The 18794-nt window shown below is 39.0% G+C and overlaps 1 protein-coding gene across 1 annotated transcript in view; it reads left to right on the forward strand.

Annotated features, from left to right (window-relative positions):
* Nucleotides 1-18794, forward strand: part of hcn4 (hyperpolarization activated cyclic nucleotide-gated potassium channel 4) — an 84269-nt gene continuing 65475 nt past the window's right edge. The window contains exon 1 of the mRNA XM_026173185.2: nucleotides 1-1285. Coding sequence (XP_026028970.1) covers nucleotides 594-1285 — 692 coding nt within the window. The 5' untranslated portion in view covers nucleotides 1-593. The remainder of the gene's footprint in view (nucleotides 1286-18794) is intronic.

Genomic DNA, 18794 nt, shown 5'->3' on the forward strand with positions numbered 1-18794 from the left:
TTGCAGTTCTCGCTCCTATGGCAACCCAATAGATCAGCATCATGAATATTCACAATTCACCAAAACGCACCCTGACTATGGAACAGTGATGTCAGCGGTCCCTGGAATGCTTTACTGTATTTTTGCACGATTGTGTTGCGTTGTTTTATGAAAGCTGACAAGACGTCTTGTGAAAAGAGCATCCTTCGTCGTGCATGACCTTTCTCTGGTCTCTGTATCACCGTCCGTCGGCACGTCTCTCACATGCCACGCTAAGGTGACTTTCAGGCAGTTTTTCCACTTTTGCGCACAATGTCGGAACGGCACAAAGATGTACATCGAGGACGCAGTGGCCAAGCGGACCGCCCAGGCTGTGTGTGAGGACATATGCAAACTGTCAGGTAGTCTGATTATGAAAAAGAATATCCCTCATCTGTTTCAGCAGAGCCACGGCGGTCCGTGTCATGTGTAGCAGGCTTTCAGGGATTCAGATTAGCTCCAGACTGATCGCTCTCACAAACAGATAGGGAGCGCGGGGCTTGTGGCAATAACCAGTACAATACAGGCTAACAATCTGGATTTATTTAATATTTCCTGCGTGTTTCAATGTCATAATGGACAGGTTGCACTCCTCCATGCGTAAAAGGCTCTACAGTTTGCCACAGCACATTGGACAGAAAGCATCTATAATGGGTGAAGGAGAAGACGCAGACAAGGACACCCGGAGGAAGAGCATTAGGATGAAGCCTTTACCGTCACCGTCGCCGACCTCTGGAGGAAGCTGCAAAGGCATCGGCGAGACCAAAAGTGGGGAATCTGTGATCATGGAGACGGACATAGGGAGACCTATGAAGACCAGCTCAAATGGAGATTGTCGGAGATTTCGAGGCAGCCTTTCGTCCATCACAAGTCGACATGTGCACGACTCAGACTCTGCGGAGGAGAGACGCCTCATCACTGAAGGGGATGTTACCCCGAGCGAAGAGAGCCCCCCTGGAGCAATCGGTGACGGGCAGCCGGATCAAGGTGCGCAGGAGGCCAGCAGTGGCGCTGGCGGTGGTGCCCAAAATGATTCTCCAGACCAGCAGTCAGGGTTTATAAAGTTGGATGGCATTGATCAAATTCTGCCGGACGACGAGAGATTATATCAGGCTGGGTTCATACACAGACAGTTAGGAGCAATGCTTCAACCAGGGGTCAACAAGTTCTCCCTGAGGATGTTTGGAAGTGAGAAGGCGGTTGAACGAGAACAAGAGCGGGTTAAATCCGCCGGATTTTGGATAATTCACCCCTACAGTGATTTCAGGTAAATTTAGTCACATCACACTTGCTTATTTCAAAAGGGAAACGGTTCACAAAAACATGATGTTACTGTGACTAGGCCCAGATGTTTTTCATGGTATGTCTCATTTACTGGGGCATTCCTCAGCTCAGAAGCCCATTTTTTTTTCCTTTTTGCTAAATTTTCTACTAACCACCTTTCCACCTTACTCTTTCACATTTAAAGACTGTATCTCCAGTCCAAAACATTCACTTTAAAAAAACAGAATTCTTAGAATGAACCAATTTCACAGAGTAAATCAGAATTTTTTTTTCCCGCATTCATTAGTTTTAGTGTATCCATATTGCTACAGAGGCCTGCCGACACATTTAGTTCTTACAGAAAAACCCATCACATGACACAACCCAGTCCCAATTAGGATTAAACCCTTCTTATATAATAAATTCTATATAGTATGAAATATTCATTCTTTTTGGAGGTTTCTTCAGCAGTTAGAGAAAATCTCAGCATGGAGGACATTTTTGCTTAAAATTCATGATTAGGTCTTCATTTAAATAATTTCTAAATTATTGTAATGCACTTTTCTTTGTACTTTAATTTAAAAATAGGGTTATTTTATTTTATTTACAGTTAATGTAAATCATATTTCAAGAGTAGTTTAGAAATGATCATGTTTGATTCCTCCTTCAGTGACAGCAAACATGAATGGAGGGAGACAGCACTCTCTTTCAGGCCTGCAGTTTACTCTGTGGTTTTATTGCCATTTTTTTTCATTTTTTTTTTATTAGCCAAGTATCCCTGATTTATGGCTACACAGAGGCTGTTAACTAACAAGTAAGACTGGCTTCAATAGCCTTTTAAACCAAACTACATTCATGTATACTAAATGATACTGTAGCGTACAGGTGTGTATGTGAGTATTGGGTGGGCTTGGTAATGTGTTCAGTCACACACGTGCGCACACATGTGTGCACGCACACACACATATATATATATATATATATATATATATATATATATATATATATATATATATATATATATAAATATATATAAATATATATAAATAAATATATATATATATATATATATATATTTATTTATTTATTTATTTGCAGGTATACTCTACACTGTTGATGACTTTGTGTAAATCCAAACACACTTAGGACATGCCATCAGGATGATGTGAGATATGTATTAGACAGTTTGCCATTTTTGTTATGCTCCTCCCAGCTGGTTGTGTTTTCTCTGACCCCTCTGCTCTCTTACTCACCATGTTAAATGTCAGGTGAAGGGTGATTTAGTGCTTGGGGAGACTGTCCTGATACTGAAAGGTCAGAGATTTGGCACCAGCCACTGGTTCTGAAGTGTCTTTGAGCAAGATCCTAAAACAAGATTACAAGTACTTATAAAACAAGTACTTGTTTGACTCTGTCATTGAGATCTGTCAAAATAAACAGATGCACTGAGAGAGAAGTAATTAAAAAAAAAAAAAAGAGGTCGCCACCCACTTGTTTGGGCTGTGATGATGGATACTGTATATTATCATAATTAAACATTTTGGTGATCTGAGAACCATTTGCTTGTGCCACGAGCACTCAGCACTATGATTTTGCAATCACTCAACTGTACAATTAAAACCACAGATGTGGCACGCAATCAGGACAGGGAAAAGCTAAGGCTATGCTTTATTTAACTCTGCATGGAGTGTTGCATATTTTGCTGTGACTAACATGAAAAAGACAAAGGACACATTTCATTTCTTTCATTTCATTTTGCTAAATTGTTTAATGGAGTCAATATCAAGAGAACCTTTTGTTTGTTTTTTTAAAACCAGTAGTCACATTTCTCAAAAAGCATTTCAGACCAATTTGGAAGCAATATGGGAAAACATAGCACATTAGGCCAGAAAGTCTGTTGCCACTGAGTCAGAGCTAGTATTTAATTTTTGACAAAGTGAAGCTGAAAGAAGACACATGAATGCCTACAACCTCAAAATCAGGAAAAAGGACAGTGCAAGATGACTGTAATTAAAGTACACAAGGAGATATCTGGGACCTTTTAATGGGCCTGGAGAGGAGAAGGGTCTCTGTGACTAAAAGTTTTATTCCCATGTCTGCATCAAAGCTTTGGCTGTATAAGCTCAAATTAGAGTGTCACAAGGAATCACAGTCATCACTGTAGCGGAATTCAGCAAAATCTCCTCTTGTCAAGTTTTGTATAACACTAAGAAGCAGGGGAGGAGCAATATCCTGCAAGGGAAAAAGGCAGATTAAAAATGGCATCATAATCCAATCTACAGCCTAATTTCCAGATCCAAAGCTGAACAGCCTCCTTCGATTCTGAGCAAGCAACTCACAGTGAGCAGATGCAGTCAGTTTCCCAGAGGGTGACCGAAAAAAATAAGACCGGTTTATCAATGTACCTTTTATATAAGGAAAAATATTAATGTTGTGATGGCTGTAAAATATATGTGGGAGTTTTATAGGTTATTTGAACAATACACATGATTGGTGCTGAGATTATTGCCTTTTATGTTCCAGTTCAGACTGGATTTTTTTTAGATATCCCTTCTGCAAGTTTTTTTCTTGTCTCAATCATGAAAAAGCGATAGAGCTGACAACTATCAATACAGCATGTCCTTGAAATAAAGAGCAATAAAAGTCATAGAATATTATAGACAGGATATTTTGGTGCTTGACTGACAGAACGACATCCCTCTCACAGAATGGCTCTTCTGTCTTCTTCTTATGATGGAAACCAGATGATTATTATTTTCTTACCTGTTTGCATAGAGCCTTTTGAAAAGAGTCTGTCAATGGAACAGCATTGTGGAGACTTCTACACAACTGATGAGGTGCAATATTAGTATGCAACCTTCTGATCAAGAAGAGCCTTTTAATTATCTAGCAATTCAGGGCCCACAGGACACATCTGTTGGAAACTCTTCTACAATTCCCTGGAGAAATCGAAAAGAAGATGTCATGCATTCAAACTTTATTTCTATTATTATTATTAAGCTTTGGAACTTTACCGCCATCGCATCCTCAGAATCAGGTCGGCTGTCCTGCAGTTTCTGTCAATCAGTTAAATCCCTTTGGAACAGTAAGGCAAATCTCTTCTGCAAGGTCCACTTTTGCAACAGCCTTTTATTCCTCATGTGCATTCAGTTGTGTTGTAGACAGCAGGAATAATAAATCTGAACTGACATGTTTTACAACTTTGCTTCTGATATTCTTTTGCAAAGAACATATAAGAGAGAGTAACCACCGTGCATATTAATGCAGAAATAAAGGTAAAGGGAGTCAACTTTTAGGCAATTTACAGCCTAGATAAAATTATACTCGTTGTTGCTGAAGGCATTTGCTGTATCTTACCATTTGCTATTTGTTAACTGGTTTTGGATTCAATGCTTGAGTGAGAATTTATTGCCACCCAATACCTCAAACTGATGACAGTAGAAAATTTCGCATATTATCATCATAGCTACAGTTAAACTGGCAACTAAGAACTCAGTGTACTTGATATGAGTAAAGCTGGTAGCTGTGCTGCCTCTACAGAAACTGTCTTTACACTTTGCAAGATATCAATGGAATAAGTATTTTCATCACTGTTCACTTCATGAATTCAGAGATATTTTTAAACGTTGTGCAGTTTAGCTTTACAGGTCTTATCAAGAATTAGCAGCCTTATCAAGCACTAGCAGCCACTAACAGCTGCTGACTTTCTGTTGAGGATACAGCATGCTTACTGTACCAGTCTGAGTGCTCACATGCATTTCTGTGTGTACTATGTTTGTGTGTTGAGCGTAAGGGATCTGATTGAATAACAGCATTCTCTATTTCAGTCAGGTTCACTACAGTTAATTTGAGACTACATTTTGCCATTGATTTGTTTGGGTCTCATGGGACCTTCAGCTTTCCATCATTGGATGTATTGAAAAATGAGATGGAGCAACATACAGTACATGATTGGAACAACGATGACTCTCCTCCTTGTGGTGAGCGGGAGTCACACTCTTGGTGCCAGTTGCCTAAGGCCTGCATTTTTGTAGCCCAGTTTAATATGTTTTTGACATTCAGAGAGCAAAGTGTAAGCATAATATGTCACCAACCGTTTCTTATTTTCTTATAGTGGTAATCTACATAGAAAGGTGGGGGGAAATGTCTGCTTCAGAAAGCATAGGATAATGACACCATTTCTCTTTCAGTCTCCATTAAATAATTCCTTCTTTAATGTAGTGATGGTAAAACATGGGGATTACAGATGGTTCTGGCTTGGCCTGAAAGTGGGGTAATCAAAATAGGCTTCTGTGCTCAGCCACCAATATTGGGAGCCAAGAGATTATTACAGCACAATTTATTTAATGGAGGGAGCCCAGGGAGGATGTGCGTGGCTGGTGGGTGGAAGGTTGCCTGTCATAGTGGCAGAATGATTGAACGGTGCTGCATGACCTCGCCAGGCACACTTGTGTGGGAGTGTTTAATCAGGACACATGACCACAACTGTGGAAGAATGGCCCTTTTTTTTCGCATTGCATTTTTTCTGCACCTGATATGGCATTTAATTCAGCTTTATGTATTAGTCAGAGTTTAATCTTGGCAAAGTGATGGTATTGTTGTTGAGGTGAGATTATATCGATTGTCTGGACATCACGTGCATTTTGAAAATGGGAAAGCCTGTTGGAAATAGTATTTGCTTAGTACCACATGTGACCCAGCTGGTATGCTTGACGTGGGCCCTTCCTGGTTCACCATCCTTCAATGCAGCATCAGTTTATAATCTCTCCAGGTGGATGCACAAATCTAGCCAGCCAAGGCACACTTTTCTCTTTTAACATTTCAGTGTTGTTTTTCTTGACTTGACAATTGTGATTGTTGTCCTACTGACCAGAGGTAAATACAGTCCCCGACCGCCATATTAAGCGCACCTATTCTACTGGTTGTTAATAGAAATGTTTGGAAAATAATAAACATATGTAGTGTCACTGACCTATAAGTGCATTTTGCTAAAGTTCAAATTAAGCATCAGAATGGGAAAGGAAGGTGATTTAAGTGACTGTGAACAAAGCATGGTTCTTTGTGCCAGATGGGCTGGTCTGAGTACTTCAGAAACTGCAGATCTACTGGGATTTTCCTACATAACCATCTCTAGGGTTTACAGAGAATGGTCTGAAAAAGAGAAAATATCCAGTGTGTGGCATGTCAGAGGAAAATGGCCACACTGCTTTGAGCTGATAAGACAGCAAAAGTGACTCAAATAATCATATGCTATATTCATAAGAACTTCTATATAAGAGCTTCTCTGAATGCACAACACGTTGAATCTTGAAGCAAGTCGGCTATACCAGCAGAAGACCACACTGGGTGACACGCCTCTCTGCTAAAAACAGGAAGCCAAGGCTCCAATTTGCACCTGGTCTGATGAGTCTTGATTTCTGCTGCAACATTTAGATGGTAAAATCAAAAATTGGCATAAATAACATGAAAGCGAGGCTACATCTTGCTATGTATTAGCAAGTGGTGGTGGTGTAATACTGTGGGGGATATTTTCTTGGAACACTTTGGGTCCCTTTAACACTTGACCACACAGCCTATCTGAGTGTTGTTGTTGTTGACCATGTCCATCCTTTTGTGAACACGGTGTATCCATCTGAACACGGCTTCCAGCAGGATAATTCATCAGATCACAAAGTTCAAATAGTCTCCACCTAGCATCTTGAATATGACAGTGAGTTCACTTAACTCAGAATGCCTTCACAGTCACCAATTCTCAATACAATAGAGCACCTTTGGGATGTAGTCAAACAGGAGATTGGCATCATGGATGCCAACAAATCTGGAGCAACTGGATGATGCTATCATATCAAGATGGACCAAAATCTCGGAGGAATATTTGACGAATTGAGGAAGTTCTAAAGGCAAAGAAGAGTTCAACCTGGTGCTAGCAAGGGGTAACAAATAAAAACCTAATAAAGTGTCAGGTGAATGTAAAACATTTTTGCTTTTCACCATAGAGAGAATATGTTCTTAAATGGGTGTTTTACACAAGCTTTCCAAATGCCTACCTTCTATGTAACGTATGAATTATGTTCAAGGGGTGAAAGTCAATATTTAGGAAGTGATAGTAACTCTGATGATTTACAGTGACAGTTTACTATAGTCTTCATTATTTTTATCATTCTTTGTTTTGAACGTGGCAGATTGACAGTTATTATTCAAACAGTTGTGCTCATGATGCAATCAGTGCTGTTCAAAAAAGCAGTCACCAAAAAAAAACACATTAGGTACTGTAGGTGTAATCTTCAAAGGAAACCCAACAGGGCATTCTTTACTTTGATTATAGGTAATGCAGTGACACAGCCTTGAAAAATGAAAACTCTAAAAACAAGAAATCACTTGGTTTCTAGCAATCAAGCAGACACAGCACAGTGTATTTTATGGGAAATGTCAGCATGTTTGGAATTGCTAATTAAGACTTCTTGGATTCAAACACTTCCTGTAGGCTATCACTTCTCTCTGATGTCTCCTATTGAGCATTCAGGGACACTTTTTATACAGACCTGAGTAAAATACTGTTTGCAACTGCATTTCTTAGTCTGTGCTTTTCTATTTAAGTGCCATGTGTTTCGGATTCATTAATTTTACAATGCAATGAGGTTTCAAGGGGAAAAGAAAGCCATCCTTTTGTACCCCAAGCTCAATGACTTCCTGGTGTTTTATTTTATCCCTGAAATTACCCAAAGACTTTATTTATCATTTTACATATAATGGCAACTAAAACATGAACAGTGTATTCATGTTGAAGCACCAACCCTCTCATTTCTCCTCACAGAGATTCTGTTATTTGTAGTACATACAGATTGACCTTTTAAGCCCTGCCTGCGTCCCAGGTGGATCCACCCCTCGCCATCCTTCTGAAATTGAATTGAAACAGTCATCAATGCAGTACTCTGGGGGATGGACGCAATAAAAATAATGATTAATAATTTAATCAGAGATGCTAGTCATTAGAGAATCAACTACACAGATAAATTCTGTTAACTTCAGACTTAATTAGTAGAATATGCAAAATAAAACAGTAGGTTTAGGTGGATCAGGAGAATGACCATGTAAAGGTGACAGTTATACCATAATACAACATATTATAGGGACATTCAATACGTTTTATGTCACAGAAGATGAGGGTTTGTGTCTTACAAGATCAAATATCGAGATCACCTGCGATTGGCATTATCCCATTGCTAACATAACTCATTCACTTCAAGTTACCACTATATAGTTGAAGCTTCACAAATGTATAGAAGGCTAAAGTGCTTATGAAACAGTAGAGAGGAAATACTTACCTGGATCAATGTGCTTGGCCTGGCCCTGCCACATGCTGGGTGTCTCAAAGACTTTGACAAATGGCTGGATTATGAGACAGGCACTGGTGAGAGACAGATTGCTCACTCCGCTCTGCTATAGGGTGATTTATCTGCACTATCTCACAGAAGATATCACATCCCCTTTTTCTCCATACCAGTTTTGGCCATAACAAGTTACTCAGTTTTCAATCGCACAGAGGCTCCAGCAAAGTTAGCAGGTATAAAGCTAAGTCCTGACCATGTCTGGCATCTAGAAATTACAGAGCTAAGAAAAAAACAAAACAACAACAACAAAAAAAGGATAAATCCTGCACATAAGCCTTTGCTTACTCACGCAAACCAGTGAAAATCAGATACAATGTAGCCTCTGAGATTTAGTTTCATTTCATGCTGAGGAGTTTCCAACAGCTTTAAAGCTTTATTGACTTTGGTCTTATTTACCTCTACTTTTTATGTTTCCAGAAACAAGAGCTTTAAAAAATAAAGATAAGGTGATCAATTTGCATCTATATTATGTCCTGAAGACTTGGATGTTTCCTAAAACTGCTCCATTCCCTGGTTAATCTATCTTGTTGGTTGTCCAACTGCTTATTTTCTGTCACTGTTTTTACATCTTATCTCTACTGTGTTTTTTTTGGGGGGGGGTTTCATGCTCCTATCCTCTCACCCTTTGACCTCCGAATGGAGTTAGATACTAATGTTTTTTTGTTTTGATTTTTTGTGCGAGTTTTTCTTACGCCATGTTTGAGTAGCAGCTTGCAAAGTGATGAAAACTTTGGCCCAGCACTGGTGCAATCCTGCAGTAAGGTCATGAAGTAATGGTGTACACAGTGACCAGTTACAGGTATTATAGTCACTCGATTATCGTAGCATCTCATCTGTGGTGAGAGAAAACCCATTGCTCCATCTCTCTCCAAGTCCCACTTCTTTATTGATGTTAGGTTCTTGCTTGTAGTGAAAAGAGGTTTTGAATTCATTTAAGGGGACACTGGCCAATGTTTACTCTGTGTCTGGCTGTCAGGAGACTCCTTTGACATGACATTAAGGACGCTATGGGAGATAACAAGGCATCATGATAAAACACAGACGCAATTAGTGGCAGGATGACAGTCTACAAAGGAGATAGTGGCACATGCTAGTAGGATAAATGCATGCTCATGACACAGCTCATACTCATAGAGTGCTCTCTGTCCTCTCTTTGCCATTTACATCCCTGTCACTCTCTCCATTTTCTCCCATTGAAGGTCTACTTTTTTGTTGACTTTAGACCACCCATGTATAGTTCTTCTTCTTTCAGAGAACAGGTTGCACTTTTTGAGCTTGGGAAGACTCTGATCCCAGTGACACCGAAAGATAGTATAAAAGACAGACTTGGCTAAATCAGAGCAGATGTATGAAATATCTTGACTGAGCATTTTTCTCAGTGGGCTATCTGATTACATCTGGTCAGTTTGCAAAGTGGATCTGGTGATTCTGTGATTTAGTCAGAGCTTTCAAGAGTATACTTTAGAGCTATTGAAACATCACAGCAAATTTAGGCTGGACATATCTCAGTGAGTGGCTCCGGGGCATATTCTTAAATGTCTGGAACTGACACTGCAGCATTTATAAAGTTTCCCTAAGATGCTTAGCCAGGTTAGGGGCTTTGGAATTTGAATGGAGAAGAAGTGAAACGAAACAGGAATTATTGCATTACTGAAGTGTTTAAATTCCTTTTGAGCTATTTACAGAGAATGATCGATATATATGCTGTTTTTGACTGAGGTAACCTACATTATTATAGTGCCTCTTTTAATTATCTCCCAAATAATGCATTGCATACTTTAAGATAATAAACTGAGCAAATGAAATATCTTAACATACCTAAACAGAGTTTGACCTATAAATGAAAAAGTCCGCACCGAGTTTGGGAGCTGATGATTGCTGGTAATGTTGATCAATACAGGGTGCGTTTCCTCATATAAAGCTAATAAATGATATCCAAGTGTTGTGAAGTGCTATTGAAAGTGTTTATCAATTTCTGAGAGCAGGCTATATTCCATTGATTAGAATTTGGGAAGTCGAGGTTACACTTGCCTGTGTCTACTCGTAAAGGGCTATAGTTCTTCTCTTTTAAGAGTTGTTTACTGCAGCAGTTATGACATTGTCTAAAGCATAATCTTTCTTATGTGTGTTCAGTAACAGTCCCAGATAGTTTTAGAGCTGAATGAAAAAATCACCCCCTGTACCCTTAGCTTGATGTCCCACCAGAAACACTACTAGCAATCTTATTTATGGATCTCTTTTAGTGGCATAATGCTGACCCCTTTTAGTTGATTTTACTTCTCCTCTACCCTTTGTAGGCATTTAGTAAATCCCTGTTTTCTCTTAGCCTAAGTTTGGGGAGATTTGCTTCTACCTCTGATGGAATCTTCTTAGCATAGGTCTGATAAAACTGCGTACCTCACCTAAATATAGCCTCTTTTAACTGCACAGCCCCAGTGTCAATGATGTGCTTGCAGTATGCCTACTGGCTGTGCTTAGCAAAGACAGCACCGTTATGACAGTTCATTGGAGCGGGTGACAACAAAAAATAGGTTTAACCCTTTTAACCTGATTTTTTTTCTCCTAAACACTTAAATCTTGCTGTGTTTGCCAACTGGCTTGTTTAAGACCAGTGGACTATACCTTTATGGGCAGTAAACAGGCCTTTTTTGTTGCTGATGTTGTTCTCCTGTTATTTGTGAAAGGCTTTACCATAGATTGCATTTCCCTTTGGCTAAGCATAGCTTATGATTTTTTTCTGTTTCACAAGAGCTTTTCATGCTTAATTTCCATTCACACTCCGTGTTCACTAATTCACAACTGGCAGTGGACTAAGAGAAGCTGTTGCTCTGTCAGTTATCATGTGAGTTTAAGTTTAATATATAACTGCAAGGCTGGACTGGGACAAAAAATCGGCCCGGGCATTTTGACTGGAGACCGGCCCACCAGGATAAAGATTGAAAATGTGACGTCATTCAGGGGTAAAACCGCAAAGGGTTCTGGGAACTTGTGGCAAGAGGTACTAGCGCACGCAGGCTTTCAATTGAACTCAGTTACACAGCGATAAAAAGAAACCCAAAAAATGGCAAGAAGCTGTTGTATTATTAACTGCAATAGCCGGTCGCATGACAGCCACGGGAAGCCGACGGGTAAAGAGATCGTTTTTTTTTTTTTATCGGATTATGTCGTTGAAGAGAAATTTTTTAAGCCATGTTTCCGAAGTAAGAGCCACGGATGGTCTGGATATACCAAATATAACGTCTCAGAACACTCCAGCTCACAGGTTAGTCTGCTCCAAGCATTCCCACAAAGGTCAGAGTTTTGTAGTAGTTAATACGTCATTTTTCTTAACATAATTGGTGATATAGGTTACAAGCAAGTCTGGCGCTGAACAGAAATTGTCGTGCTATGCTCCTTTGTTTATTGTGCATAAATAGTGAATTGTCCTGACACAATATTGCGCTTCGCTTCTGTTATTATGGTACATTGACAAAAACATATACTTTTATTCACAGGATAAAACAGTTGTTTTGTATCACTAATTGTCCAGTACGATTACAGCATACAATATTATTGTCACTGCTACATTTCTGTAATGAACCAGAAATTATTTCCACTACTAATTAATTACCGTTGAGCTCAAAGGTCCTATTAATAAACGGTTAACGAATGTGTATTTATGACGACGATTTGTGAGACTGGTAAACTTACCTTTGTTTGTACGATGGTCTTTCGTTCTACACGGTGCATTTCAAGATCCTGTACCCATCCGTCGGTAAACTGTACCTGGGCTTGTTGCAGTGACCTGAAGTTACTAAACTTCATGAGTGTGTGCACTCACTCCAAGAACCGTATAATTATAAATCTGAGCGTGGTGAAAGTTGGGCAACACGCTAACGTCTTTTGTCCACTCTGTGTGCTCGTAAGGGTCTGACCCTTTCACTCCTTTGATTTTTTCCTCGTATCTTTTCTTTGTCTTTTCGTCGAGTCTGTCTTTGTACGGACCGGCATTTTCTCCTTTTGTTTTGTACATTCCTTTTTTGTGCGTCAAAGAAAAAACAAGAAGGCATTGGAACCGGAGAATGACCGTTTTGCGGTGCTGCAAATGCTTGCATTTGATGCGGTACTTGGATTGTTTTGCCACGAGTTCCCGGCATGCAATGCGCAAAAATCACGTGATTGCTAAACAAGGGGGAGGGTCCATCCGGCCTCCTCGGCTGTAATTGGTCCAGCCCAGAGTCGATCATGACCAATTGGCCAATCCAACACCTTTCATTATATATACCCTTCCTAAAAAAAAAAAAAAAATCCATCGGCCCATAACAACAAAAAAATCGCCAGCGGCCCACCGGGCAAATGCCCGGTATGCCCGATGGCCAGTCCAGCTATGTATAACTGTTCTGTTAAGTTGGTCCTATGACATTTAATCACACCTAAAATACAGCTCCCCTGCTATGAAACACCTGCATTTCTTTTGTTCAGGAGAGAAATATATATATTGTTTTTCATTATTTTCAAAACCAGAAAAAAAAAATCTGTCATAGTACACTGCATTACGTTTACATTTACCAAGATTAAAACACATTAAGGACCATAGGATTTAGGGTGATCTATTTCCAGAAATTTATTTGAAGAGTTTTCTATAACTAAGGTCCCAGGTTTCTACAGTTACTCAGAACTGCCATATCAAATATTGGTCCACAAAGGCTTTTTTCATGTTTAAGCAACAGTCATTTTTCTGTATTTCTGGAAAAGGGAGAAGTGAATGAAAGACTTTCAGTGTGTTACAATCTGTAATTAAATCCTTCACACTACACCTCAAATGCTTCCTTTATCAGACGACACTGTAGCACAAACACAATTTATTTTGGTATGTGCCCTACAAAATTATAAATTAAACATTAAGTAAGTGGATAGAAAAAAAAGTGCTCCAATGTCTAGTCTGTAGAAATTGATAAAAGGTTTTTAGATAGCAAGTCTTGTTTCAGACTAACTATACAGAAATAAGCTTTCCCTCAACAAAATCATGGCAGTAATGAATGTTCAGACTCATGGTCATTTAAATAATAATGTTTTTCATGACCTCCAGAAGGACAATTTTTACAGTCAGAAAAATAGGTTAGAGTAGGTGGTTTGGTGGTTAAGTGGTGAGGATTAGATGATGAACACTGTGATTAAATTCTCCTTCTTACATACATTCAACGCTTCTCACCAACACAGTGATAATCTCTCACCTTAGCCAAGTAATCTTAATGGTTATATGGGTCAACAAACCAGTTTTAATATATATACTGTGGGATTAGTGGGTTTAAACTGCTTAGCTAATGACAGATTAACAGCTTCAGTGAAATAACTCATACTGTATATGAAAACATACAAACTGACATTTCCACATGGAAGAAAAATCTTCATGTTGTCTTACACACCTGAAGTTTGTATTGAAAGAGTGTATAGCTCTGCAGTAATCAGATTGGACTGATATAGGGACTGACATTTAAAGCTAGTTCCTTTTCCAGCACTTGTCTTGTCTTTACTGACCACTCAAAGTGCTTTACAGCACAAGCCACATTCACATTCACAAACTGTAGAGCCATTTATCTATCACACTCACTCTCACTGGAGTAGCTGGGGATCAAAAGCCTTCCGATTCTGACACGACAGTCAATCCGATTGTATGGGATCCATCATTTTCTCAGCATGGTAGCCAGCAGATAGATATTTCTACAATCAAAATGTAAACAGGTGCGCAGACGTGCACACATACAAAATTATGAACATTTGCTCCCTGTATATTCAATCCCATACTGTATATACTCCATTTTCGTATCCTAGCCTTGTGCCTCCTCAATTTAGATATAAGCTACTCTGAAAGGTAAGCGTGTGTACTGTAAGGCTGTTTGTGGTGGCTCTCATAGTCCCTTTCAGGTAGCCTGGCTGGCAGGGTGAGGAGAATGAGAAAGGCTTATCGTGTAGTCAGATGCACTCTAAGGGTGACAACATGTTCCTGCTGTCCCTGGTCACCCCACCGGAGAGCATAGTGGTCTGTGACTCTGTCCCTGCAGACAGCAAAATGTCAGGGCTCCCTTCATCGGTACAGTGAACTCTGAGCATCATAACAAGCTAGGTGTGAGCTATCTCACGGCTATATTTTTTAGTTTAAAAAAAAAATGCTTTTCTAGACTAATTAATAAAAAATATACATATATGTTTTACACACACCCATCAGACCTGCCTTCCTGTTATTTACATTTTTTGTCATGCAATCTCTGATACTCCTCAGCGGTCATGTAATTGCTCATAAAATGTGATCGCTGGCCACATATTTCCATAATTTGCTATAAACTTATAAGGCACTTTGTCACTGTTTTATTCTTTGTGTTTTACAAAAGACTAATTCATGTAGAACTGATGTAATGGACTCAGATCCAGACATAGAAGTAGTATTTCTTTACTGAATAAAACTTTTAATTTTTTGACATTTAGAATGGATTTCACACCTTGCTAGTTTTACATTTTTGTTTGTGCTTACGTGTCCATAATAGCCGCAGCATCAATCGGGAGCACCTTAACAATCATGTAACAAAATAAAAGCACTGCTAACCTAGCAATACTAGCTGACTTCCTTTTGCTTTTATTTTAAAACAGGTGGTATCCCATCACACAGGTGAAAATTCTGATTTTCTGTGCACATACAGATATGAGATTGTTTAATGCCTTTGAAATGTCCGTCTAACATCCCAGGCTCACCCAACTATATTTATAGAACAATGTCTCCTATGTCAGGGTCCTAGTGCATAATAAAACACAGTAAATGGATCCTTGCTATGTTTAGGTGGCCTGACCTCCATTAGAAGGCAGCTACAAGACTGAAAAAGAGAAATCATGAGCATTCATTCATGCATGCATGAACAAACATGCACATAAACATAGTCTATTGATAGAGACACACTGAGATCATGGAGATTTTTACACTGCTCTTTAAAAGTAACTGCTTATCCCAAAATATTGTATTGGGGCAAAATCAATAATTATCAGAGTCAAGTTTTGCTTTTTATTTGTATTTTCTTTAATCAATGATTGTATCAATAGTGATAAGTGAGGTTTGATCAGACAGGTGTCAGCAGTACTTGGACAATTATCAAGTCTATATCTCTATAGCTTGCTTTCTCCTTTTCTCTATAGCTAAAAGATACCCAGTTAAAATTCTGAGTGCATTTACAAAGCGCCTGCTTTGTCTGGTCAAAGTCCATTGTCCATTTGCCTCATATTTAGATTTATTTATTGTGCAGCAATATTTGCTCTTAAATCTGCTTAAGCATGTTATTATTGACATTGTACAGGCAAAGCACCACTACTATGGAACGCCAGGACTGCCATAATGAATTAATTAAATACACCATTAAATAATTAATTAAATGTGGCAATAATTAATTAAAATTGGAATTAATTAAATAAATAGTTATGACACATGTAATTAATTAATTATTGACACATTTAATTAATTATTTATGTATTTCACATTTTAATTAATTATTGACACATGTAATTAATTAATTATTGACACATTTAATTAATTATTTATGTATTTCACATTTTAATTAATTATTGACACATTTAATTAATTATTGACACATTTAATTAATTATTTAATGATATATTTATTTATTTCATTTTGGCAGTCCTGACGCCTGGCTCTCGTCATGAAATAATTTTATCTGTCAGCCTCACCCATCAAACTCAGGGGGCGGGGTTAACGCTGCCCATGCAGCTTCTCTAACATTTGATTGGTTGCCGTGCAAAGTAAGTCAAAACAGGTCGATCCTAGAAAATCGATTGCTTGTGTAGACTTGGGGCAGCCAGTTATCCCAGAATGCAGATCAAATCACAAGCAGCAATGGTGGTGGTGTAGTTTTAAAATACCCCGTTTTTCTGTCACCAGCTACACTTTTAACAGTGTTTTAGCCGCGAATGTCGCGACGTATGTCTGGTCAGGTTGTCAACATAGAACATGTTTGCAAAAGTGCTCAGATGTTTTCAGAGATTTCACTAGCTCTGCTAACAGTTAGCATGCAGAGCGCACCGAGGGGGTTACGTTAACCGGTTTGTTTACATATTCCACTCTCCGTGTTCCACATGTTGCATTCGCAGATTCTCATTTTCACCGAACGATCGTCTCTTTCCGCCTGGTCTTGTGTCTCTGTGCTTCTGTAACATAAAGAACGAGCTGACATTTTTCTCACGAAACCAGCGATCAGCTCAACAGACCCTCAGTTTACCTGCATGCATCCTCCTCCTCATCTGTCAGCTGTTTAACACCTGCTGCTAATTCAAGAAACACGCCTAGTTACCTGGTGATAGTCACAGTTTAACTGGGCAGCCGGTGCTCGATATAACGCAATGTTAGCGCATTTTTCTGCACAAGATAAGTAAATATAGTGTTTTCCCCGAGCGCAGAGCTGTTGGAGCTCGTTTCCTTACAGAGCACTTTATAGGCGAACAGCTTCATCAGCGGCTGATGTCCAATCACCGGCACACAGCTTTCAAACCACAGCTGAGTTTTAGCTCTCAGTGGTTAAACGCTGGACTTCATTCACTCAGGTTCTGTCTGTCGGGTCACGTTTACTTCGCTGTTTTATTTACAACTGAGCAAATCGGTTTGGCTGAGGTTAAAGTTACGTTTCATAACTGCATAGTTTCACAGACGTTTAATGGTTCACTGGCACATGTGTTAGACTGAACTATCATCTAAATATCATGTTTTTTAATAGTTATTCAACTGTATTCTAAGCACCAGCTGTCTGTTAGAATGTGATTTTTTTTCTCTCTCTGTTGGCAGAGGTATAAAAATGCGCAGGAAAATCTGACATGCATGGCGAACTTCACCGACGATATTTAGGGAGGAATAAACACACATCAAACATAAATGAACCATTTGTCTGTCTCCATAATTGAGAGAATTTTCTCTTCTTATGTCAACACTCTCTCTCTTTTTTTTTTTCTTTTTTTTTGCTTTTTCGGTCATGTTATGTTTACCTGTCAAAGGCTTGTTACAAACTATGAAACACATTGTGCAGACTTCTGGATGTTAGAAGAAAACTAATACTGCTCATGAATGAGACTAAAGGCAGGAAGGTGTCCTTTAAAACTAAACATGTTAATAGGACCTCCCTGTTTATATCATAGTTTATGATATAGCACGTGTATTTCAGTAATAGCCTGCTGAGGCCACTATACGTGCTGGCCTCATATCAAATGTGAAGGCAGACTGAGTCTATGTTTGACGTTTTTTATATCTAATCTTCCTTTTCAAACATTTAAACAGCAGCGAGTCTGCAGCTGAGGGAATACAAATTCAAATTGTCGGAACAGGTTTGCTCGTTTCTTGGATTCATTTGGTGATTTATTAAATGTATAACTGTTATTCTAATCTGCTGCTGAGTCTCTTACACTTTTCTTTATGCTGTATATTTTCACGTCTCTGGAATAGTTGGCAGTTAGATAGTCAGCTGGGAAACTTTGTGTTAACTCATGGAGCTGAGGATATCGTGGATATGCTGACCTCGCTGCGTGGTGTACAGAGCGAGGTCAGCATGATTAATATTCACAATAAAAATATTAGCCGAACATCATGAAGTCTGCATGTGTTTCATAGTGTCGAACAACCTTTGTACAGTTAAAGCCAGCAGTTACTACATGACGGAAACACCAACGTTATCTCTTTTATGTGTTTATACACAGGTCACGCTGATTACTGAACAAAAACCCAAAGATCAGATGTTAAACAGATTTATTTGCTCTCTCTCCTCCTTAAACATGTTTTTAATGTTAGTTATAATTCAGAATTGGCGACTGAAACACGTAGGACACATAAGAACATCAGGAAATAAAACACCGATAAATATAACCTCAGTAAAAGAAGTCAGCGGGGGTTACTACAGCTGTGTACCGGGGCCTGCGCTTTGTCGGTGGGATTGCTTGCAAGGCGAGCGGGTCTATCCCACGCTTTGCCGTGAGACTGGGCAGACATCTCCGAAATCATCGAAACACTTTTGCAAAGAGGCTGTATCTTGACAAACCGACCAGACACATGAAGATTAAACCACTACATTCTCGGCTAAAAAAATATTAAAACGGTATTTGGTA

Source organism: Astatotilapia calliptera, chromosome 1 (assembly GCF_964374335.1).
Source record: "Astatotilapia calliptera chromosome 1, fAstCal68.1, whole genome shotgun sequence".
Taxonomy (NCBI): Eukaryota; Metazoa; Chordata; class Actinopteri; order Cichliformes; family Cichlidae; genus Astatotilapia; species Astatotilapia calliptera.